Source organism: Thermobia domestica, chromosome 2 (assembly GCF_964235325.1).
Source record: "Thermobia domestica chromosome 2, izTheDome1.hap1.1, whole genome shotgun sequence".
NCBI lineage: Eukaryota > Metazoa > Arthropoda > Insecta > Zygentoma > Lepismatidae > Thermobia > Thermobia domestica.
Genome location: NC_137455.1, coordinates 333,947,624 through 333,975,323, shown reverse-complemented (window position 1 = coordinate 333,975,323; position 27,700 = coordinate 333,947,624). Strand labels below are relative to the sequence as shown.

The window sequence follows — 27,700 nt, the reverse complement described above, 5'->3', positions numbered from 1 at the left end:
TTCTTTCATCCTGGCTATATGGCCTACCCACCTGAGCCTCCTAGACTTGATAACTAACAATGTTTGGTAAACCATATAAATTGTGTAGTTCCTCGTTATGAAATTTCCGCATTCCCGTTCCTCTTGGGTCCGAATATTATTCTCAGGATCTTGTTAAATACTTTCAATCTATGTTCTTCCCTTAGAGTAAGCGACCATGTTTTGCAACCATACAGAACAACAAGCATGATTAACAGGCAACGTGGACTAACATTAAAAAAAAAAATAAATAAATAAATAAATAAATAAACATATTAATATTGTTTTCTTATTTATTTCTTTACAAAGTTACATTCGTTTCGATTTACAAAGTTCTTTTACATCCACATTTTCAACTTTTCTTTTTGTATTGTCAACAATATTTTTGCACTTAGTACATCCCTCAACAGAAACGAAGCCAATATAAAGTGCCAACATAAATAAAACATCCTCAAAATCACAACACAATGGATTCACATTCTCTAAAAAATAATTTACTTCTGAATAAATAGCTAACCTGATCTAATGTCATGTATACAAAATCAACAGATCTAATGTCATGTATACAAATCAATAAAACTTGTTTCATAAAAAGATCTAATTCGAATCTACACTTATATATACACAACATTTTCATGATTGACAACCGTGAGCAGTAACGACGATTAAACTCTTAGATCTCATATTTACGTTTCAATAACATAACTTCATTGATGAATATAATTTAGCATTTTACTAATTTACAATTTCATACAACATAAAAAGAATAAAAATCAAAACGATACCACACTCACATGTTGAAAACTACAATCTCTATTTTAAATAACTTTAGTTTTCGTTAAGGTAGCTCAATATTAGAAAAAAATGAAATCTTTTAAGTTTTACGTCCCACTGTTATGTCGGCTAGGCTAAAGGAGACGGTGATTATTGGAAATGAATGAAATGGTGGAATGAAGAAAGTGGGAGGAAACGGGAAAACCCCGAGAAAATCCACGCACACGGTGTTTGTCCACCACAAAGTTCATTTAGCGTGAGCTGGGATTGAACCAAGGACACCATGCATCAGAGGTGAACACTACCACTGAGCCATCACGTCCCCGGCTCAATATTAGAGTATCCTCCTATAATTTCACCACATGGGTGTAATGCGCCGCTATTATATAGTTGAGCGACACATCACAAAACACCCCTGAGGATGTTTTAAAAGGACACCGGTCCGTATCAGATGATCTGGAAATCACAAAATCTAAAAGAAATTAAATTTTTCGAATCGTTTTTTGGATAAACAAACTGATATAAATTTTATAGTAAAGAAGACATTTTCTGAGTTAGTTAACATGCATTGTGTAGAAATGTATCTTTAAAATTTGTAAGCCTCGGATCGATCATCGACGCTATCCCAACTGTAGTTCGTATATAATATTGTGATTTAATTTGAACTATCGGATAGTGCAATGAGTAATTTTAATAACGCGGTGTGATGGATAATTAGCTGGATGATGATGATGCCTACTTGTATATGTTGATATGTGATCCTAGTGTATTATTACTAAATTGGGCCTTCAACAGAATATAATTTTATCTATCTATCTATATATATATGGAAAATAAATATGATAAGTGACAAGTGTATATTAATAATAATAATAATAATAATGTTGAAATTGATGAAGAGGCTGATAAAGGAGTAACTGAATTAATATCCAATAAAATATATCTACACATATGTATACCAGTACGTCATTTATTAATATCATTCAGTAAATATTACCAGGAATCATAGGCTGAATGTACATCTGATATGGAGAGTAGAAATGATATACTGTGGAAGTCTCCATCAATACCAGAACCTAAAATATGACAAACTACGAAGTGTAATAACCCTTCTGCACTGTGGTGAAAGTAGGGCAGTACATGACATAGCAGATGAAAGCTGTTTTTTTTTTTTTTTTTTTTATAGGTACTCCCATTTCCTTCCAATACATCAACCATATAATTTATTAACCTTTATCATGCTCCTCTTTAGCACAAACAGAACCACAGCGGACGTTAAAGATTTGATTTAAACGTTCATTTCTTGATAGTTTTACACAATATCTAAAACCTCAATCAGAAGTCATAATCCAGAGAAAAATATTCCGAGTGTTGTTGCTTGAAGTTTAATAACCAGCCTTAGCATTAAGACTGTATTAGGATGACTAGACACCCCGTTTTTAACGGGATTGTCCCTTTTCATACAGTCGTCCGGACTCTTGAGAAAAATGCAAATGAAACGCAGAATATTAAAAATGAGTCCTATTTTTTTACTCTTAGTTACGTAATGTAATTTTTACATGTTCTTAAATCCTCAAGTTGAGTCTTAGGTTGGAAAGATTTCAAAAATGTTAGGAAAGCTTCATATTTTTCCAACAGATGGCTCCGTGCTTTGATATTCAATAACCTTCCGTGTGTCGATAATCGAAGTTACGCATAAACTCGCTAGGTGGATTATCAAACTACGCCTGCCAGTTTTGCCGATTATCCCCTTTCTCTTTTTATTTTTTAATTTATTTTTTATTTTTAATTTTCTAAATCTGGTCTCCCTAAACTGTTAGACTGACTTAAGTGCAAAATTAGAACACGTGCTTCTGTCGCAAGTCAAATAAGAGATCAGATGTACAAAAAGCACATCTCCTAACCCTTCACTGTTCCACATAACTTAACCAACAATGACGATGAAGTACTTTTATCATTTCACAGCCATATCGCACGGACGGATATCACAACCACTCAAGATTCCATTGTACAATATTTCGCTGTCGTAGTTACTCATCGTATACAGTTGGTTTTCTGTGGAAAGATCACGTTTGTAAAGAAAAGAGTTGATGTACGATACAAGTCTTAGTTAGCATCGAAAATGAATCGAAAGCGGTATCTTTAGATGCTCTAACCGAAGGTCAAATAGGAGGAATCTGGTCACATGCAGGTGCAGACAGTTGATCCAGATAGCAATGAAGTGTGTATATATTATGATACGCATCCATCATGGTTCTCCGGTTTGGTGTAACATCAAGCCGGTTCGAAAACGGCTTGACGGTAACAAGTTTGTCATGCCATTTTTCTCGTGCTACAGAAACGCAGTAACTGAATAATGCGGGACTATACGCCAACAAACCGTGGTATATTTACTTCAAGGCTCGACACAAATATGAGCGCTACAGATGGTGTGCAATTCGACAAAAGCAAATGCTGTCAGTACTGCCGTGAGATTAATATCACCTAAATCTTTCGTCACATTCTGGACAGCAGCTCATTTGGATAAAGCAAAAAATTTGAATATAACCCCAACTTCATTGGAGAGAGACTATTCTGCAGAGGTGATTCAATATAATTTGGATCTGTTAGATAGGAAAACTGATTTCCATATTGTTAACTTAAAAACACTGATGCCGTGACGTTACTTAACTTATTGCGTCAATATGTACGATATCCGTAAAACATTTGGCTCCGAGTTTCTATACTATTATAGTTAGCGACAATACCATGTGTGTAATTTCGAATTTTAGAAGACACTATCGTATTCAGGGACCTGCATGACCTGCATGTTCGACAGAACTTAATGCTATCAAGCGTACCTGGTATACTCTTGACTGATCAACTATTCAGTTTACTCCACCCTCCGAGGAATTTTTAAACCTAGAAAGCAGTCTTAAAGGAGAGGTTCCGTATTCCTCAAGATTTAGATTAACCTTCTTCAGAGTTTGAAAGCAAAATATTACATATATTTCTTAGGGATGGTTACACTCCACTGATTGTTTCACGTAATCTTTGCGCTGTTATACTCATTTTTATCAAATTTCTTTTTTCCTTTTGCACACGTTTGTTATTGGCATACTTCATTCTGATACATAAGTGTTGCTTAATTTATTTATATTTTAGTTTTACATCCCATAGTTCTACTCTTTACGCTAAAAGAGACTATGAGAACATGAATGAGACAGGACAATGAATTACACCTATACCAGAGCAGTTTCGAACACGCAACAGGCAGCTATAGCAATGCTTGAAGACCTTAAGACCCCTCAATCATGCTAGCCAACTAATGTTTCTTAAGTTTTGTGACGTACTGTCTTCGGGGATTCTGCATTAAATGCGACGCAACGTAGTTATATTCAGAAAATTCTGGTTTCGATAGCAATGTCGTCCTTGCCTAACGATGCTTTCTTACATACAATCAGAAAAAAATCTCGGATAAAGTATGTCCAATCTTTCTATAAACAAAATCAATGAACTGGTAACATGCCTCCGCTTGCGCCTGTGCAAACTAATGGTCAACACAATATTTTTGATACGTGTAATCCCGGTTAGGATACAGAATTTTAGGAGCTTACTTATGATCGTGCGGTACTTTGGCAGGTACTTGACTTAGAGATGATAAACTCAGTTTTACAAATTTAAAACTACCAATGAAAGGAGCTGAAGTGCTGACTATACTCATCTAACAAATCAACAGTTGCTCAGCCAGGTATCTTAATGATCAACAGGTTATATTATAGCGTTTAGATACATAACAACGCTCTCACAATGCAAGTGTTCAGTAATGTCGTGTAGCCCATTGCAAGTAAGTTACGAAGACACGAAGGCATGTAACGAAACAGAAGAAAAGCTACGACACAAAACGACTTCAATTAAGTTTTATACCCCTAATAATTAGCTTAAATAAGAAAACTATTTTAAGAATCTAATTTCTTGAACGACGCTCGAGTAATAAATAACATTATGCCAACAACCCGAATATTATCCCGTACATATAGAGATATTTTGCAAACTGAGAAACTGACCTCCCTATTCAGTGGTAACAAACTTAATGATAAAAATTTTACATAATGATATGTTCAATATTAATTACAATTTGTTAAATCGTATCGATCAGAAACGGAAATCAATTATAAGAATGAAATCGAACCTATTACAGGAATGGTATGATACAAAATTGATTATTTCCTCATTTTATTCAACTGAATCAAATCAAACTGACCTTACCAACAAACCTTAATTCATATATTGCATTTCTGAATATCACAACGCAAATTCACAACCATAGCCCATACATGGGTTATAAGCAATGAGTTTATCCAACGAAAGATTTTAACCTCGTTGGTGCACACGGAAATGACAATCAAATATACTTTTTCTCCTGTAACATATATTCAGAAACTATCAACTCAATTTGATATCCTGTGTTACTAACAACCTTTATCTATTATTTTTTTTTAAGTTTGCTTTAAACATTATGTAAAGCAAAGAAAAAGAAACTGTTAAAATCATTATACACACACTCTACTCGCTCACCGCAAAATACAAAGTACAAGTAAGAACTCCCATTATTTTTGACGTTAAGTATAAGCAACAGTTAGCAACAATACGTATAAAACGCCAACAGTGAAGTACTCAACGAAACTAGCTGCTTCTGTCCATGGTCCATTATACCGTGGAATAGTTTTCTGAAGAATCTCACAAGTATGATATCTCTAATTACGTTGTCAATCTTCTTTGGCAGACAAGAATAATTTTTGAACTCCAAACGTAAGGTTACCTGGAAAAGTAAAGATTCGCAATTAAGTACTATAAATACATCTACATTTATGCTATTTACGAAACTCTGGTTCAATGTCACACGAACAAGCTTACCTTGGAGATTATGCTGTGCTAAATCAGCTTCATTACTCATTTCTAAGAACCATTTCTATATTATCCTCGTATCTTAGCTTACCTGAAACTCTTTTCCAAAGGCTTTGCCATTAAAAGCCACACATCCCACGATTATTCCCAATGCGAACATGTTCTAACAATCTCACGAGGAGGTGTCGTAAGAAATGTCAATCTGGAGTCGACATATCGAATAGGTTTAGCACACAACACTAATATATTATTATTATTATTATTATTATTATTATTATTGAAACATCTTCGATGTCCCACATTTGACGAGTCTATACACGTTCCGTCTAGTAATTATTATTTACTATCTTACACTTATCGGATAATAATGGTACAATACATAGGTACATTCATAAAAACCTATACGTAACAAATAAAAAGGAAAATACGTCCCCAAAACAACGTAACATTTTATACTTTGTACTTAATTATATTTTAAGTTAACATACAAACAAATTTAAAGTACGAAATTTAGTTTTTCTGAAGTATCTTTTGCTAAATTTTGGGTCTACAGTAGTTATCAATAAGGACATTTTAAATCTAATTCCATTTTTAAAAAAGCAATTTTTGGACTCTTTTTTTCATACACATCGATCAGTTTGTTTACGAATTCTTCCTTGTTTGATTCAATATTTGCTCAAATGTATGCAAAATATCAAGTATTTTATAAACAAAAAGTAAAATACATTAGAAATTCCCAGGAAATCAGCAATAGTTCTTATTGCCGCCTTTGCTGGCGTCCAATGTCAGGAAACATCTATTCACCGTTTACCTCTGCTGACTGAAGTGATCTCAAAACTAAGTCAGTAGCCTAGAATCTCAGAGAGAATCACAATATTCACTTCCTACGATTCCTAATACGCCGCATCTACTTACCAAGCATTTTCTGAAACCATTGGGGCTTGTTCTGCCAATGTACGCCTAACAGATAGACAGGAACACCAGTGACTGTTATTAGCACTCCCATACCAACTTCTACGGGCCGTACACTAATAGGAAGAATTACTAGGAAGGCACATATGATGATGAAAGTAATTGGAATCCATAAAGATACCTGGGAAGGTAAAATAAACGCACTTCTATACTACATAAATTATGTCTTGTCAAGTATATTAAGTATAGTATTTAATTTAGATGTAAAAGAAAAAAGCTATATAATATTTATGATTTAATTTCATACATTTACCTAAAATCTAGAGCCTATAAAAAAATGTACACACAACATAGTAGGTGTTATTGTTTTCGAAGTTCAATTAACATTACACGTGGTGTGGCCTTACCTCAAATGTCGGTATTTTCATTGTAACATATGGTGAAACAAAGTGGCTAGTATATGCTTGACACTTGAACAGAAGTCCATTTCAAATATGAAATGTCGCTACAGTTTAACGTCAGGAGAAGCATAAAGACGTCGTGTACCGCAGGAAACTGGCTACGCTGGTAAACCTTCGTGAAGAAATTACAGCCATATGAAGCAATCGGCGCGATAACTCGCCGTTGTGACATGTGTCTGGCCTAGGGTTACTAGATCTTACGTTTTTCTGGCAAGTTTTACGTTATAATGTTTTAATTTTCCCATAAAACGATTTCATATAAGTTAGATCTAGGTATTTTAAAAATGTTTTTATAAGTTAGTACAAAAAGTAATTAGAGGAACTAATTTCTCATACATCTTAAACAACGCAGCTCAACTTGTAACTTACTATTCAGAGAGAAAATGCCACATTTTGAGTTTTTATCTCCTGCATAACTGGCACCGCATAAATAGCACTGCACAACAATCGCCGCTGCCTTTGAAAACCTAATTTTTAATCAGTAAATCCGAATTATATGCTGAAATAATTTTTCATCATCTTACAATTTTTTTTTTTTTTTTTTTTTTTTTTTTTTTTTTTTTTTTTTTTTTTTTACATGAAAATGGACGATTTAGTAGTGAAAGTCCAATAGGAAGAAGTTTAAACGAGGAGCTCGCTCATGGCTAGTGTACGCGCTTTTGGCATGGGAGACCCGGTTTGATATCTGGGATAATTTTGTTTGAATCCCACATTAAGCTGTAGATCAACATCTCATAGCCTCCGAAAAAAGCCGGTTTTTTCCGAACCCTTGCATCTCTACCTATAAGGTAACAAATGTGGAAAGTTAAAGTCTTAAAATGATTAAAATTTCAAGAATATATCTTACAAACTGTAGTAGATGAACTAAATGTGTCCTTATCTTTATCTTAAAAACTCAAATACAGTTTACAAGTTCTTTTGCTGAAGTTCGAAGAAAGAACGAAATGACAGTTTAGTAGTTAAGTAATGTTCATCTCCAAATTCTGTATTTTAGTCCCTTTTTAGAAGTTGATTTGGTTTGTTTTGAATTTAATGTCCCACGATTATGCCTGGGCGGCTTAGGGAGGCGTGGATCTACTGATTATAGTAGAATCCGAACCACATTTTTCATTCAACTGTACCCCTCCCCCCTGGGAATCTAGCCCGAGACCACGCACACCAAAGGCAAGCGGGGGTCCATGTTAGAAGTTGAATCTGACCTTAAACCTATCATCTCGACTCTGAAGGGAAAAAAAAAAAATGTCAGTGAGAACGATTGATACATAGAAAAATCTCAGAACGTCGCTATACACAGTTTTCGTTACTCCATCGAGATATAAAACATTGTATTTTTAGTTAATGCAATTAATTTTCTGACCCACATTTTTAATATACTTCATTGTAGAATTAAATAACACTATCTTATTAACTTCCATACGGAATGACGATATGTACTCGTATTGCTGGTTGCACTTACCTTAATTGGCCTCTGCATGTCAGGCCTTTTCCACCGAAGCCACAGAATTCCCGCAACAGACATCATAATGAAAAATGATTCCACGAAGCTTGAGTAATCTATAAGTGCATAGATATCACTCGTGCACAGCATGATAAGAGACAAAAGATTCTGGAGGAAAAAGAAAAGTAAAAACTGTGACATAAAATATACGATTCTGTTAAAAACAAAGTAAAAACCGACATAAAACATGTTAACAGATATAATCGATTAGAATAAAAACCGTAACATTAACCAGAAGATTCAGAAGAAAAAATACAAAATTCTTATTTTAAGAAGTATATATTATTTGTGCAATTCTATAATTTTTAAAGTCAGAAAAGAGAACTCCGATCATACAGTGGGAAGTGTATCAGGATCAAGGCAATATAGCGTAGTCGGGAACACCACAAAAGTTTGGGAAATGAATCCTTACATGAAAATAAAATAATTACAGATTAACATGAGTGCATAAATGCGTCATTTTGGAGTGATAGCCACTTGAAAATTGTTCGGTATAATACAAAATGGGTCGGATAAGAGAATGTAGTAATTTTGTGCCTAGATAAAATTGTACCAACGGATCTACAATGAGCGGCAGTTTTCAGTTCCTGATTTATCATTTTTCCTTTCTAGAACACCTTATAAATCTCTATGTTTTGATGCAAACTCTTCGCCGTTCCAGTTCCACATTCACTGGTTTACTAATGGAATCTAGGCTTGAAATAAGCACTGCGTTCTTTACTCAAACTTGATCCGACATTTCTTTCCTGAGTTATGATCCTTTATTTTATCGTTCCGACCAATTTTCGACGAGCTATAGCTCCGAAAATATGCATTTATGGACCCATTTTGTTTCACAAAGTTTGTTGGTATTGTTTCCGGATACCTTGTACATTTATGTTGGTCGTGCAGATCGAGTGGACAAACGATACGAAGTATGTACACAAAACTAGAGGAATGATCAGCACCAATGACGTATGAGACATGCAACCACAAACAACCCACCAGAAATCAAACCAGCGTACAATGTTGTCTATCTCGAAGTCCACATAGTGAAAAACTCCGTAAGTATACTACCAGTGAGTCGGTGTGTTCCTCACCCAACAAATCACGTATACTCGCTCAAAATATTTTTTCTCGGTGTCATCCTTTAAAAAGGTTGATGCTTCACATGAAAATAACAAAAGTGATATAGTAACACTGGGGACATGTAAAGAGGAATTAGTTTCATTATTATTATTATTTTTTAAATCTTTTTTCCTTCTTGGTTTTAATGACTAGCATGTCGTCATGGGTTTGATTTCCGGTGACATTTAACACGCACTACGGTAGTTCGGATTCCATCTTAAACCGTAGGTCCACGTCTCATGTAGCGTCGGTGCTGGAAAGGAAAGCTAAACTTCAATAAATAAGAAAAAAATCTTATTGCGAATGTGATAGAAGATACGAGGATCAGTCAAAAAGTTATTTGCACTGCTTAAGAAAATACAACAGCATAGAAATTTTACAATAACTTTATTTGTACCGTAAAGTTCCATTCACAATCTACTTTTCAACGTTAATTATCTCCGTTATTTAAGCATTTGTCGTGGCGTGGTACAAGTTTTTCTATGCCTTCTGCAAAGAAATCCCGTCCAATGCCCGATAACCATTTTGGATTGCAGCTTTCGCCTAGTCATCCGAGTGGTATCATTCATTTGCGATTTCGTCTACTGTTGTGTGTCTGTTTGCAAGAATGCATTCATTCACGCGAGCAGTGATTTCCGGATTTGTCGCAGTTGATGGTCTTCCCTCGCGCTCGGCATCGTCAATATCTGTATGTCCGTTCTCAAACATGTTGCAACACTTCCCGATAGCTTGACATGACCTTGCATTTTCCCCATACACTTCATGAAACTGCCGATAAATTTCAGTGCAGTTACACCTTATTTTTGTTCGCAAAAAACGAATCAATGCACGCATTTCCAATTTGGAGGCCACTTGCAGCTGTCGAGACATGTTTACGACTGGTTATCAGAACACCTATACCTGCCTCGTGAAAGCCGCTACGTCACACGATACAGCTACATGTCTGCAGTGTTGCCATACAATTTCATCAAAATAACCTTTGCCCGAAAATATTTACGAGGGAATGCAACTAACTTTCTGACTGACCCATGTAAAATAAGAAAGGGAAGAAAGCAATGGCTGTTGGTTTAGAGTTAGCGTCTCTTCAACACCGAGACCACATGAGACGTGGACATACAGCTTAGCGTGATATCCCAACCATGAGCTTTCACTTGGAATAGAACATGGGTCTCCCGCACCGAACGAGCGTATGGTGGCTATATAGCCATGGAGCTCAAGAAAAAAAGCAATTGACGGGCAATATTCAAGAAGATATTCTCGTAACATCAAAATGAGGAGAAATCTCGGTGGACTGTAATGTATGGAAGTTTTACAATTCGCGGCATGCAACCTGTTACTTGAGGCACAATACTTATGAGAAGTAGTATCCTTTTTCAATGGTGTAAATACGCCATCAGTAGGGAGCAGTATCGACATATCTTCCACTTCTGAATGTAATACAATTATGAGTTAGAGATGGGAATATTAATTTCATACAGACTCGATATTTCTGTTTATAGTAAAACTATTTTTACACAAATCTAGTTTTATATGATTAGAAATGTTCTTATGATCACAGATTACATAGATTTCTTGCTTAAGTAAATGAATTAGCTACAAGGTGTTCAACTACACAATACTTTCTTCTACTTAAAACAAACAGGCAAATTACTCATATACGGGTTACAGAAATGAATCTCGGCGAAAACCTAGAAAAGAAAGAAGAATGTATTTGCATGTTACTACTTTCCACAATTGGCAACACACTCCTCCCTCCCTCCCTCTCTTCCTCTGATACTACGCAACGGAAGCTGTAGTTTAAGAATTATTGTGGGTGTCAGGTAAAGCCAGTCCTGCACCCTCCGCGACAAAACGAAGTCACTTCAAACTTTTCTACTTCCCAAGCACATAAAAATGGATGGATTGGATGTAACTTCCAAAGAGCTTGATATTACCTATGTGAGTCTTAATGTTATCGTCTTCGTTAGGAATCTACATTTTTGGTTCATTATTATGTAAGTTGTTTGAGAAACTCAAACTGTACTCACCTTGCTTCTCTGCATTCTGTAGTTCACGTAAACATGTTAAATGTCGAATTCTCGCTGACTGCTGTCAGCATTGTAAAGACATAGCTAACAAAACGTTTCAATAAGAATACGATGTATGGGTTTTATATTATATATATATATATATATATATATATATATATATATATATAATTTTACAGGAGAACAATTACATACATGTTAATGATGCAAGACGCTGATGATCGTACCTCACGCCAAGTCTTCTCTATCCACAGCGATACAACAATAGCGCAATTTTCCCAGTTTTAGCCGAGTTTCATTTGCCTGTTTCTTCCATATTTCAATGCAAATATGTACAAAGAAAATATTAAAAGCAACTTACGAGGAAAACTAGTGATGGTGTTGGTGTAAACCTATTAATATTGATAAAGGAAAGCATAGCCGGCAGATGACCTTGTCTGGCACCAACGAAACACAATCTGGAACACACAAACAAAAAAACAAAAAAAGTTTTATTTACCATACAATTCCCAGCAATCTTACTAGTAAAATGAAAAACAATTTTTACAAAATTGTGAAATGAGAAATTTTCTCTACTTCAATCATGACTTCCCTTATTAGAATCAACATCAAATAATACTATCTTACAGCGTTATTGACCCTTTGTGTCCCAGTGATTACACCATGAAACCACCATTTTGAATGTTCCTTCTCCGCTTCCAGTATTTCCTGTTGACTACACAGTAAAACCACGATACACGACTGATTACTATTGCCATTTGCTGTACGAAATGCAATTAACTCTTGCCCGGACCAGTAAGAGCAACCACGTAGTAGAACAATAGTGAAGATTTATAAATAAATAATAAAAAAAATGAAATAATAATAATTTCCTATGTAGGAATAGTCTAAGTATCAATTTAGTTACTAGATATATGTTAAAAATTGTTTTTTTCAGAATACTATATTTATGCATGACCCTCAAAGTGTTATATTCCATTGAATGAATTTACATTGTCTCGATCACACATCAAGCGAAGTGAGTTGCACGCGAAGTGTTGTAGTTAGCCTCTCTGATGTTCTGCTTTCTTTAGGTTACGAAGGAAAAGATAACTTCACTGACAACATATGATGTACAACGAGCAAATCCCCTTTTCCATTCGGAGAATTACTTGTCAATGTGTAAGCACTCCAAGCAGTGAACAATTACTAATTCCACACAACTAGGACCCTAATATTGCATTAGGAGAATAACGGGAAATGAATCAATGTCTCTGGAAGAAACTAATGCAAAGAAATTTCAAAGGAATAAAATATTATTCTCCCGGAGACCTCAGGCGTCCCACCAACGTGAAAATCCCAGTTGGATACACGTGAGAGTTATGGTTAGCCATCTCTTCCTAAATCTTAACTTCGTTATAATTTTGAGAGTTATATTGTTCAATCTGAAGGATCTTTCGCCGATCAGAAACTTTCCTAGCTTGCACCATCAAATGAACAAGTTAATGTTTTATAAGTAAACTGGAAACTGTTTTTCGATACGGGAAACAATATAAATTTATTAGCTCTATCAATACATTCTAATCCTTTTGATTCGTACGATTATTCGTAAAGAAATTTTGTAAAGATCTTTGTTAATACCTTAGGCACTTTAAACAGAATTTTACTCTTACATTACATTTTGGTGTTGCGACATGGACTATATTATACTACTAACTTACTATCTAGATTGTTACTACTAAGTTGATGTTTCATTGATCACTTTAAGAAATCTCCCAATCGATCCTGATAACATGTCACTACAAAAATATATTTATTTATTATGGTTTCTCCTATATTGTTAGTTCAATAAAAATTAACGGTAACAACAGTATATTACAAAATTAATACTGATTTCACATGCTTCCAATTAGAATTCCGCTGTGTAATCCAACATCATATATTCGTTAATACAATTTACAATATAATTTATCAATGATGCCTTCATAATCATTCTACCGTATTACAATACTTCTCTGTTGTCCTCTTGACAATTATCTACACTTTTACCTTGACAAATCAATTTTTCTGACAACCCGGCGGAGTTTCTTTACGAACATGATATTTATGTAGCAACTAATTTTATCTTTGATTATACAGCAAAATTATTTAGCATTGAGTATCGCGTCTGTACTACGCAACCCTAATATATTTTGTTATTTTTACGTTTTATTTCAATTACAATTTCTATGAATTCAAAATTTCGAACATTTGTGTCAAACAATAAAAAAATGGAATATTCATACAATAAAAAAATGGAATATTCATAATAGATATTTTTTTCAAAGGATCCCACGATTATAAACTGAGACTACGGGAGACTAATTAATGATTGGATGACTGGTGGAATAAAGAAAGTGGGAGGAAACGGTAGAACTTCGAGAAAACCCACACACAAGGAATGTGTACACCACAAAGTCCACTTGGCGGAAGCTGGAATCGGACCAGGCACCACATGCATCACAGGTGAGCGTTCTACCACTGAGCCACCGTGGCCCCGTATCCATTTTCATATTAATGACATAGCTTATTGTATTAAGTTATTCTTACGCTTTTGAAATTTCCTCAAACTTTTACTAGTCTTGGAAATGTGACTAATATAATGTTAATTATCGACTTTAGGAAGTTACTATTTTAATTATTATGTAGAATAAATGCTCACGTTCAGAGTCACATATGCCTTCTTTATGACAAACGTATAGTTTGGACAATAATTTCGTGCATGAATTGGCATTTTTAAAGACTCCTTTCGTTACAAACACAAATAGTTGTCATAAGGATTGAAAAATTAAATTTGATTTATGCATTGTTTTTGAATTATTCTGATATACTGTTGTATTACATTGTTTTCTTTGCATTCATACGCAATACCACTTAAATAATATTGGATGTATTATATACGATAAACTGAGGATTTCATCTCACATCAGTTCCTCTATAGGTGTGAATTCGATTACATTCAAAGTGAAAAGTGAATGACTGGACAGATTCTAACCTGGGTCTCTGGCCTACCGTGCCGATACGTTAGCCAGTACGTTACCCAGTTCGGTCCTTGAACACGCCATACCATACATTCTATCATTCTTAAAATGGTGATGACACTCAGACCATTACGTAATAGAATGTGCAACATCGACATGGTAAGCCAGAGACTCAGGTTCAAATTTCGATCCAGTCGTACGTTTTTCATTCTTCGAATATCAATTCTAAATGTATCCAAATGCAATCTTTGGAACTAGCTCTTGGGGAAGCAGAGGTAATAGGAAACAATTAGGGTTATGTTAACTGAATTATTTAAATTCGTTAATTGGTATGAAAATCGTCAGAATAAAAGTATCATTGTTTCGTACACCTAATCCTACGGATTATATCATATTTAAAGACATTTGTAAATTAACACTAAAAAGACAAATTAACAAACATTTCTTATACAATCTAACTTCTACATTGAAGATGTGCTTGTCATCGTAATAGTAATCTTTGTCTCAGCTTTTCCCATTTTTATAAGATGTTGGCGTTCGTCTTTTCCTCCACTCTCCTCTATCCTGGGCCCCTCTCCATCAGTTCATCTTGTATCTTGTCCTTCCATATCATCTTGGTTCTTTCCCTCTTTCTTTTACCTTTACTTCCAGCTTCCCAATTCTCTTTCCAATATAGTCGTCGTCTCTTCGTTCCACATGTCCAAGTAATCTCAGCCTTAGAACTTGGTACTCATAGGTTCCACTTGAACAGTACATAATCATACCTTATTCTATTTTTCCAAGTCTACCACAAATCCATCTTAACATTCTCATCTCCGCCAATTACAACTTTTCATGGACCCTTGTGATTGCCCAAGTTTCACTACAGTACATCATGATCAGTCTTCTTACTGTTTTACGAATATATACTCAGCCTTTTAACCTACAATTTACTTTCCTGTCGCATAGCACTCCACTCATCCTTCCTCAGTTTAGCCAGCGAGATTGTATTATGTTGGGGTTTTGTACGTAATCCTCCATTCTGGTCGAAGTATAATTTAAGATACTTCGATTTCGAGGTAGGCAGTAGCCTCTCTCCTTGTAGCCATAGGAAGCTCCTTGCTATATTCTGTCTTTGTTTTACTTATCATTTGCCTCTCTCTCTCTCTTTTACAATACCCTTCTCCATTCTTGTATTTTCTTCTCTGTCTTACCTTTGGATGTACAAAAGTATAAAAACCACCACACGAACGACATTTCTCGTACAATCCAACTTCTATATTGAAATATGTTTCCTTATGATTTTGCATAAAAAGAAGTTCTTGTTAAAACCGTAATACAGTAATTGATTTTTTTTTTTTTTTTTTTTTTTAAGTATACGGAAATGAGAATCTATGATACAATACAAGAAGAAAAGTAACTAGGTTGATTTAAAAAGCCAGTATCTCAAATCCTCATGACATATCCGAAGTTCAATAATAACCGATTTTGTACTTAAAATTATACTAAACCTAAACAGACACGGAATTCATATTAAAAAGTAGAAGGAAGCATGTAACTCACCTGGATGATGTCATAATATGGACACTAAGGCCACCGAAAGCAGACATAGCCACAAACAGAGGCATGATCCACGACATTACGCCAAGTAGCTGGTTACCGAAAGTCTAAAACAAAATTATTTAAAAATAATAATAATAATAATTACAAAAAATAAAATTGACACAATAATGACTATAGTGTTATATACCACTTAAGTATAAAATTCATTAGCTGGTACCATTTATTAATCTCTTCTCCACCAAACAAAAAAGAAATTAAATGTTTAGTTTAACCTCTCATGGATATAAACAGTTCGGTACTTTGAAATCGAGACTGAAGATGTAGGAAAAAAAGTGTAAACATAGATTTTTTTTTTTTAACCTTGGATTATTCAAGTATCCTGCATCCATATATCGCTGTGTCCTAGAAGTCAGTGCATAGAAGGATTGCTGAAGTCCTTTTGTGTAATACTGTTCACAAACCTTGTTGTAGTCTTGTTGATGGCCGTTACATCATCGAAGTACGAACTTTTGAGTGCAGATTTGAGTTTAGCAAATATAAAACAATAGTATGGAGCAAGATCTGGTAACACAACACAATCTCCTTTTGAGACAAACGATCTTCCACAATCACTGCCTTGTGACCTGGGGCATTGTCATGGAGAAGACGCCACTGAACATCACCCCGATATTCGGGCCTCACACGTGTGATATGTTAACAGTAACCGCTTCAGTTACTCAAGGTAAAGTAAAGCATTAACTATCTGTCCTGTAGACAAAATTTCTCATGCACGATGCCCTTACTACCGTAAAAAAACCATGAGCAAAAGTTTGATTTTGGATTTGACTGTCGTAATTTTCTGGCTAGTGGAGAGATTTCCAGTCTGCACTCTGATGTTTTGTCATACTGAAAAACCCATGTCTCATTCCCGGTACCGATATTCAGGAGGAGGTTAGGGTTTTTATTGACGATAACAATCAGTCCTTTGCAGTGATCAACTATGCCATTTTGTTGATATTTGTTAAGGAATCACGCACGAAACAGATGTTCATCGTTTTCAATTGAAATGAAATGAAGTCTAAGTTTTACGTCCCACGATTATACCGGTTAGGCTAAAGGAGACGGCGATGAGAAATGAACGGAATGGTGGAACGAAGAAAGTGGGAGGAAACGGGAGAACCCCGAGAAAACCCACGCACACGCTTCCTTCCCACCACAAAGCTCACTTGGCGCGCGCTGGATCAAACGAAGGACCCCATGCACCAGAGGTGAAAGCTCTACCACTGAGCCACCGCGTCCCCTTGTTTTTAACTGACTCCCGTCCCTCCCTAAAATTGCTATGCCATGCAAATAGACGCGCACGAGATAAACAAGTGGGCCCCATACACTTGTTGCAACATTTGATAAGTTAACGTAGAAGTCTTAGCCAGACGCGCATAAAACTTTATGTTCGTTCTTTGTTCCATGTTGAACTCACGACGTAGCTTAGGAACACTTGTCTACCTCACCACGCCTACACAAGTAACTGTCAACAAGATCAATGCACCTAGTATCAGTAACTCATGAAGCATTTCTCTTATGTTTGCACCACAGTTCATTTGCACAACTGCACCACATGTTGAGAAAAAAAATCAGTCTCAATTTCAAATTACCGTACTGTGTAGGTTGACATACACAAAAGATCAATAAACGTGAATAATCATGAAAGAATTAAGTGATATGAAAATAGTGAGTAGAAACAGACTTCTGGAGAAGTCCACGTAAATTAAGACTTCCATAGTATGACGTGAACTCAAGCGTTCTATTTGTATGCCACCACGTCAAAAATAATGTTTTAAGACATACATAAGAAGTGAAATAATATTGTATCTATTTATCGCAGACGTAAATATTTTTTTAAGATTAAAAATATTACAAAAACAGTATAGGTAGGCAAATTAATGAAACTGTAATACTCTGAAAAAAGAATTTCAACAAATGACGGGATAATTTTCTCAATTACCATGCAAATTGGTCGATGAGAAACAAAAACAAAATAAGGCAGTCTACCGAAAGCTTATAGAAGCTACGAAACGGCGAATACCGCATTGTCCCGAATACAGTAGGATAGTTATTACAAAACAGTATCGTAGAAAACATACTAGTATTAAATTGCAGCCTAGTCCTTTACACTTGAGAGAAACAAAGAAAAAAGAAGAAAAGAAAAAGAAAAGAAAAAAACAGAAAAAGGAAAACAAAAAAACAAAAAGGAAATCAGAAAAGGAAAGAAAAAAGGAGAGAGAAAAAAAGAAAATTATTTCATATTACGCAGAACTGTACCATCTATATCACTCTCCTACGACTCGTGAAAGTTAGACGTATATAGGAAAGATATAATGGTATTGGGCCTTCAATAAACCCTTTAAGGACAATCTACGCTTGGATATACTGACTTGATTCCTGAAACAGAAAATTCACCGACTCCACCAGGAAAACTGAAATCACTGCTCAGTGGATCATTACAGCACGGGCCAAGATTAGCAGTTAGTTTATTGTTAAGAGTTCAAACAATGCTGTTTCTAACGATATGGATGATGGTGAAGATGGACATTTTAAGGGGTGATTATCGATATGGAGAAGAATCCAGTTGTATTTCTGATGATGATGATGATGATGATGATGACAGTAAAAGAACGAAGAAAATTGGAAGCCACCAGAAGGCGCAATAAAGAATGGGATTTAAATCTTAAAAATAGTTTTACCTTGGTAAGTTTTCCATTATCTATCTTAAAAGTGTGTGTGTGTGTGCAATATTTTACGCTAGGTACTTTTTTCTAATTTATTTTTTCATTAAAATCGTGTCAAAAACATGGGGCCGTATTATAGTCTGGGCTGCACTATATATCCGGGATAATATGGTATATTCTTTTTTCAATTATCTGTTTAAAGATCTAGCGTAACCACAGTGTCAGCGAATATTAATATGTCCTGGATAAATTTAAACAATACGTTAAAAATTACATCCTCAACTTCATTACTTTCGATTAAGTACAAATCAAGTAGATACGTTACACAATACAAACATATAAGCAAACTAAAGAAAGTCACAGAACGATGGAAATGCTGACTCACCACAGCAATAGCATCGGAAGCTCCCATTTCCAAAGGAGATAACACAGCAAGGTAGGCAACGTTGGCAAGAACATAGATCAATGTTACTAGAGGAAGGGAGATATAAATGGCTCTTGGAAGATTCCTATAACAAATAAGTTAATTGATAGTTATCAGAAAAAAAAACAAACGAGATTCATTCAATTTAAAACTTTCATTTGCGTTATTTTAATAATTCTCATTTAAGATTTAATAACTAACACATTAGGAATGAATCTGAATTTATCTTCCCTGCAATTGTAACAACAAAACTTCACACGACTAACAGGTTATAGAACGTAAAAAACACATTTTAGCATGATAGCTATTTATGGTATTGTTACTGCATAAGTGTACTGGTATCTTGAAGTTCAAAGAATTTCATTTTATCCAGAAGAGTTACATCGTTATAGAATGTGATCGACTTATTGCATAGAACGATATAATTTCCACTCCTGATGAAGGACAATCGGAGAAATTTGTCCGAAATATTTAATCGTGAAGGTTAGGACTTTATGTTTAAAAAACTCACTTCATGTTTATTAGGTACCAATTTAAAATTATAATCTCTCTTGAAAATTTGACAAAGGTTTCCATTAATATGAAATTCGTGTTGGCAATTTTGTTGTTCATTTTTATTGTTTCTGAGCAAGTACCTAAACGTGTTGTAATAACTTAAAATACTTAAGTTTTCAGTATGTAAGAATGAAAAAGCAAGCACTTAGAATTTAAATAGAAACTTCAGTTCTCCAACAGATGTAAAAGTTGCTAACTTAGTGAAAGAACGAAACTGCATCGTATAAAAAACAAACTAATCTACTACCCTTTTCTACTAGATTTTACATTCAAGTAAGAAATTTTAGCTACTAACTTGATCTAAAAGTAGAACTAAACAGTAATACACTAAATCCTTACCTTACAGTATCTATCTATGTTAAAATAAAGGAACTCAGAAATGCAAATGCAACACATTCAAGAAGTAAAAAATAAACTGGTATTGCGTAGGATTGGTACACTAGCAACAGACAACTCCACACCGTTGCTGAAAGGTTGATAAGGAAAAAAAAAAAAAAAATAATTAAAATTTCTCAAGAAGCAACTACAAAAAGCAAGAAATACAGTATGGTAGAAATCGAGCAGGCTAGTTTAAAGTAAAGCATAACACAAAACAGCGAGTAAACAGATTAGAACTGGAAATGCAGATAGAATATTTCACGTCAGGCGTAAAGTACTGTATTTTTACAATACAAATATTGTATTCAGTAATTACCATATAAATGAGTAGATATATGTCAAGCGTATTTACAGCTGAAGCATAATGTACCTGAAGCACACAAAATGAAGGATAGAACAGAATGAGGAAGCTACTAAAGGATGTGTCTATGGCATTCTGATTCAATATTCTCATACACAGCTACTCACCTGATCTTTAGAAACCATTTGAGATGGATATAAATAGTTTTGTTTTAGTTATGAAAAAACAAAAATTAACGCAAAACTACATTACGCATTTTTGACCATTTCCATCAGTGCTATGATCCGAAGTACTCAACCTGCTTGATATTCGAGCTAATAACATGGATGTAAAATCAGGCAAGATTGCACAAACCTCTCCAGCAATTTGTCAAATGTATTGCCTGAACAAAATTAATAAAAATAAACGAGATTGTGTAAGAATTCAGAAAAATATCCACACAATTAAAAGAAATAAACAATATTAGTTTAAAATTTCTTTGAGATCAGTGGCGTAATTAGGAGGGAGGATATCGGGCTCAAGCCTCCCACCCCACCCTCAACCGAAATAAGTGTTTTTCGCATTCCACGTACAACAATGATCCTTCTTACCATTTCTAAGAATTTCATTGACTTTATATTTTTTTACGCTCTTTGTTCAGAAATAATATTGTATCTGTCAAATTTCATTCCATGTAAGAACTGCGTTCCTTTTTTCCCCTTTCTTTCTTTCATTCATTCTACTCTTCTGTTTCTTTTTCTTAGTTGTGATTTAATTCGGCCGTCGTCAGTAACATTAAAACTAAGGAAGTATGTATCTTAATATAGGCCCTAATCGCCATACTATTCACAAGGAGCTGTTTTAAACAAATATAAAATTATTAAATTAGTTGTGAAAAATTATGTAAGAACAAAATGTTGTATGTTATTTAATAAAATATAGTGTAGTAATATTAATATCCTTCTATTGTTCATAACTGTTTTGTTGTTTGATTATTTCATTCAAATTACACCTTTTCCTTTAAATGGCTTACATTTATTTTCCTTATCGTGGGATCTGTATTTAATTTTAAACGATAGGTTACTTATTTTTCTAAAATGTGCCGGCACCTAATTTCATACCTCTCCCCCTGTCCATTTCCTTCTTGACAATTTAGGTATTATCTTACCTTTCAGTTATTTCTGCCCGCTCCCCACTCTCACTCAATGTTTTCATTCCTCATACCTGGAAGTGTCATTATATAAATATTAAAGGAAGGAAAATTAACTTCATTAAAATTTGTCAACACCCAAAAGGAAAAATACAAGTGCTTAGTCACGTGTTGTTCATAGCCCCCCAAAAAAAATCCTATATACGCCACTGCTTGAGATAAAAGTATTCTCCAAACAATATATTATTCCTTGGTCTTTACAAAGCAACTGATGAGTTTAAAAGACTTGAAAATCAAATTAACTTCCTTTTTATTTCACGGAACACTGAATTTTCACTAGATTTTTTTTCTACACTGATGCTACTTGCTACTTCTAAAAAGAAAAAAAAATCTTTTAGTTTTACGTCCCACGGTTATGCCGGTTAGGCTAAAGGAGACGGTGATGATGAGAGATGAGTGAAATGGTGGAATGAAGAAAGTGGGAGGAAACGGGAGAACCCCGAGAAAACCCACGAACACGGTGTTTGTCCACCACAAAGTTCACTTGGCGGGGGCTGGGATCGAACCCGGGACCCCAAGCACCAGAGGTGAACGCTCTACCACTGAGCCACCGCGCCCCCTACTTCTAAAAAGAAATGAACCCGAAAATCCAATAACATATTAGTCTACTGTGTATGAAATGGTCAATCCATTACAATTATACGTCAACGAAGAGGATATAATTAAGTCAAATATATCGATATGGAATGAAAAACCAAACTTACGTTACTTTTTGCAACGAATTCTCGCTATAAAAGTAATCTTCAACTAAACTCATTAAAAATTTGGGAATAGGCCTATTCTCTTTCATGCATTAAAATTGACAACACGACTTCAAATTAGCATTACTATTCTGCAATTCAAAATGGCTGCCACGTGCGTAATGAACTTGATAGTTGCATATCTCGTATTCAGATGATCCGATGCCTACTCAGGGTGTCTACTGGAATACCAGAAAGTAAATTCATGACTTTTTCATGACTTTTCATGACCTTTTTGTTCAAATTTTCATGACCATGGCGATAAAAATTTACCATTAGTAATAATAAACCCCTACCATCAGTGGTGCATCGGTTAAGATGAAGATCACGTTATGTTCTTATTTGTCTAATGTACATAATGTCGATTAGCTGACAACTAATTTTAAAATGCAAGAGCAATTTAAAAGGCAGTAAACAAATTTTTAATTGCGGTTTAAAAAGACAAAACAAATTATAAAAGAAATTCGTTTTAAAAAAATTGATAATCAAATTTAAAATCTGCAAACTCAAACGAATAATATTATTTGCATACGTCTAAAGGCCCAAAAATACACAATTTACATTTCTTAGAAGTAAAGAAATAGCAGATCTGAAAGTTGGACAGTAAAAAGTTGTTACTATATTACAGAGACTAGAAGATGAAATGGGGAGCAGCTAGGAAGACAGTAAAGTACCAGTTAGCCAGCACTAACTGGTGGGGGATATTCTCACAATTACTGACCTGATACAACTGTTTCAGTACATGCAGTATGAGGTATAAAAGTATGAAGTATAAAAATATACACTCTGAGATTTCAGATTTTCATGACCAGTTGGGTAAATAAAGGACTTTTTCATGGATTTCATGACCACTAAGCAAAATATATGACTTTTTCATGACTTTCATGACCAGTAGACACCCTGCTACTATTCACTCGGTACGTTTCTCTCCACCCAACCAAAGGGTGGAAGAATGGTAATTTTCATTACGATTAGGACTGGATCTTTTCTCTTGCTCAGAGGTGAAGCAAATAAAATTAAAAGTAGCTCAAAAGACATCAGAAATATATACGAAAGCAAGTTTTAAAAATATTTAGAACTATCTATTCTACTAAAAAGCTACGTTTATATGTTTGTGGTTAAAAAAGTTTATATGCTTGTGGTCAATTCTTTTGACAACGATATCTCGGAAACCACAATCCCTAGAAAGATTCAGTTTTCACCGATTGATTGCAAATTTTGTGTAGATTGTTCAGTTCTAATTGAATATTTAAAAAAAAAAACATGGCTGTTACTGTTTTCTTACATTTTTAGGAGTACACTGGAAATATTGAAATTTTAAAAAGTAAAGCATCATATCCAACGAGTTATACATTCCAACACCACACATTTGTATACAGGGTTAGTATATCCCGCCGACGGTTTTTTTTTTTAATGGCAAATGATAATGAAAAACGAAGAATAACCATTTCTTTAGTCTAAAATGAATATAGTAAGACTATTCATGGCTTTGGATTGATTATTTTAACAAAAAAGACTGACCAAAGCTTAAAACCCACTTTATTTTAAATTATAATTTGTAACTGTTTCGGATATCTAGCATTTCCTTCTTCAGACACTATCGAAAATAAATAAAAAACGAAAACAGGCAAGGAAGTTTGAATAGCATAGAGAAAAAGAAAATAATAATAATAATAAAAAAAGCCCTTATAAGAACCAAAAATGAAGGAACGTGATTAATTGGAAAGTGAACACGAAGACTTATGGGATTGGCTGAGGGCCTCAGTAAATAGAAAAAAAAATAAATAAATAAAAAGTACAACAATGACTATATATGTCTGGTAAAAAAAAAAAATTAAACTTTTTCATAACAATGACTATATATATGACGATTAAAAAATTTAAACTTTGTCATAACAATATTTATATGTATGTCTGTATTTTCATTTATTTTCGATAGGACTGAAGAAGGATATGCTAGATATCCGAAACAGTTACAAATCATAATTTAAAATAAAGTGGGTTTTTTTAAGTTTTGGCCAGTGTTTCTTTTGCTAAAATGAATCTTTATTGTTTGGAGTGTTTTGCCCAACGAACACCATATATCACTGTCACTAATTAATTGTGTGTGTAATGTATTTGCAATCACATATTGTATGAAAGAAGAAAGAAAACCCTGATCATACATAAATTAGAAACTCCAACCGGAAGTAGGCTCAAATCTTGCAAATGATGCGAGATACTGAAAAAATAATCGAAAAAATCTCCCCTTTATGATACCCCTTGCCGATTCTTATAAAGACGTCCTTCACTTGTGTCTGTAAAGGTACATATACAGATGATGCGAAGAATAACAAGATTCATGCTCACATGTGAATGATGCGCTGTGTAGAGAGCGCAAGTTCAGCTAGTTAAATCACATAGTTAAAAAATAAAAATAAAAAAAAAAAAACGACAATACGAAATAATCCATTTCATATACAACAGTCTAATACTAAAGAATTTAAGCCACAATACTAAAAAACTTCCTCTCTTTATATTTCTTGCAAAAATGATCCATTACTTACCCGTATTTTTTTCTCTTCAGAACAGAACAAATACTAATAAATTTCTGCAAGAATTCTGTGCAAAGCTGAAGCTAATCTACACTACCATTTTCATCGTTAAGATGTGAGTAATGTCGTTACTCACTAGATAAATCCTCCTTCCTTCGGCAATGTACAGTAAGCAGGCGCAATGGCGTGTGATAATGTCCTCTTCATCTAGTACGTAATGCAGTGTAAGTCATACCGTGCGCTATGCACTCAACATTCACAAATAAAGATGGCGTGAACTGTAACATCTGTGAAAACATTTGGTGTGTCAACAACATTAAAGGCTAAAAAAAGTTTAATATAAACCCACAACCACTACACTTGCTATATGTAAAGCACAAATAAGTATACAAATATTTTCTAAGCAAAGGATAAAAAAAGGTACAAAATTACTTCACCATACATGTGATTAGTTATTCTATAAAATATTAACCACACTACATTTTAGCTCAATCATGCTTTCCTACCGTCATAAATACTACCTCATGTTACTTACACGTAGGGATTTTTCAGCTCTTCGGTCATGAAGTTGAGGTAATTCCTAAAAACAAGAAAGAAAATCACATTTATTTATTTTCTTTAACACTTCTGCGCGACATATCAAAATATTCAATATTTTGCCCATTACTACAATGATTTATCGTTACACAGAACCACAAGGACCTATCCGGTTGCAAAGATGTGAACAGACTTTGGGGGAGATGGCTGCAATTTACCTCAAATGTAGAAGAGATTACGTAGATTTTATATTCTAAAAGCAAATTGACCTAAAATAGATGGAACGTAGTCAAAAAGCACGAAACATTAACATTAATGTCAAGATTTGAGCATTAATATTCGTGTAGCCGCATGTTTAGCCACCTAATAACGTAACTGCATGTATTTGGTACATATTTGGTTTAGTTAGTACAACCACTATCATTCTGTTCATCGACGCGCAGGGCAAAAGTAATGTTTAATGTATTCTTTGGGCTCCACCTATTTTAATATGTCGTTCTTTGATGATGCAGCGGGCCACAGGCTCGGGCTGAACACCTAGTTCTACATTAAGTTGTTTATTGAATGGAAAATATTTCCCTTAGTTTCCTATTATAGCTTTATTTCCTCGTAAATTGCATTAACATTTGCACTCGGGCTGAACAACTAGTTGTACATTAAGTTGTTTATTGAATGGAAAATATTTCCCTTAGTTTCCTATTATAGCTTTATTTCCTCGTAAATTGCATTAACATTTGCAGACATTTCCGGAAGTAGTGAGTACTTAATTCTAAAAAGAAAGAGATCAGTTATTACTTACATTTTTTAGATCAAAAGATCCAATATATTTCAATCAAAAATTTTCTTGTAGGCTTTGTATCTGGAGAACTAGATATGGTGTAGCCAAACCCAAACTATCACTTAACTCAGTATGATATGCTTATTCCGTAGGAAATACGAAAACTCGATTTAGGGACCGTTCAAAAATTTTGTGGCTCCTGATCCAAAAACTAATTATTAGCCAAGATCGCAATCTTTTGATCCATTTTTATCCCCCCCCCCTCAGGAAATTAACTGCTTTCTTTTCAAAAAGTTGTAAATGTGCGATTTTTCCCATCAGGCCCCTCCATGAAATCAAATAAACGTGTACCTTTTTTCAACTGAGATCCTTAATTTCAATCCAAAGCATGTTTCCTACTTATTGTGAAATATGGCTTTTAAAAGAGAAGGTGGCCACGATTCTTTGAGCAAGACTTTACTATGTTTAACTGTTTAAAGTTATATTTCCCATTTCTACACTACACACCACGTTTCAATGATTTCTGTCACGAATTGCATTATTTACAACTCACGAACTTGGCTGCTCTTTAGAATGGAGGAATACAACTATATTAACGGAACTTCATTGTGTTGTAAATTCGCAAATCATGGTCATCCTCTAACAAGTTTTACACTTAAAATATACTCACCATCCGGCATAAGAAAATATTCCTGAATAAAAGGACACCGCTATCTGTCCTGGATCAGTACTGGTCCCGAAAAATGGATCATCAAAATTTTCTGTGTGTCCTATAAAATTAAAAATTCATTGACAGAACTAAGTGGACAATATAGATATATATATTAACATTTTAAGTTTTTTAACGGGACTTTTCCTTTATACCAAGGTCTTAGTAGGAACCTTTTCCTAGGTATCACACAATGCCAAAATTTGCAGAGAGAAGAAATTTAGATCAAACACATACAGTAATAAAATATCTTAAAAAATAATTCACGAACTTACCAAGGCTAGGAATTTTCAATTTTTTTTTTTTTTTTTTTTTTTTTTTTTTTTTTTTTTTTTTTTTTTTTTACGAATCCGCAAATGACCCTCTAATAAAATTCCAATCAGGAAAATTCAATTAGCTATCAAACATCGTCATGAACCTAACAGTGACACAGTTCACGATATTAACTAACCCATACTCTACGAACTCTTTCTCTCCCCAAAGCTGAGAAAAAAAAAAAAAAAAAAAAAAACTTGCCTCACTAATTTTTCTATTTACTCAAACTGACAGATGCACAGGGCAAGATCTATTGATAACTTTCCCCTGCAATAATAAATCTAAAGTTTAAAGTTAAAACAGTACATAT

At 34.2% G+C, this 27,700-nt stretch overlaps 1 protein-coding gene across 2 annotated transcripts in view; it reads right to left on the bottom strand.

The window, feature by feature from the left end:
- Positions 1 to 297: 297 nt before the first annotated feature.
- Positions 298 to 27,700, bottom strand: part of gb (solute carrier family 7 member genderblind) — a 46,378-nt gene continuing 18,975 nt past the window's right edge. For both annotated transcript variants that reach the window (XM_081749152.1, XM_081749151.1), the window contains exons 6-13: positions 27,037 to 27,136; positions 25,587 to 25,631; positions 19,316 to 19,439; positions 16,226 to 16,329; positions 12,046 to 12,142; positions 8,509 to 8,658; positions 6,595 to 6,772; positions 298 to 5,593 (exon numbers count right to left, since the gene is read on the bottom strand). In XM_081749152.1, coding sequence (XP_081605278.1) covers positions 5,541 to 5,593; positions 6,595 to 6,772; positions 8,509 to 8,658; positions 12,046 to 12,142; positions 16,226 to 16,329; positions 19,316 to 19,439; positions 25,587 to 25,631; positions 27,037 to 27,136 — 851 coding nt within the window. In that variant the 3' untranslated portion in view covers positions 298 to 5,540. The remainder of the gene's footprint in view (positions 5,594 to 6,594; positions 6,773 to 8,508; positions 8,659 to 12,045; positions 12,143 to 16,225; positions 16,330 to 19,315; positions 19,440 to 25,586; positions 25,632 to 27,036; positions 27,137 to 27,700) is intronic.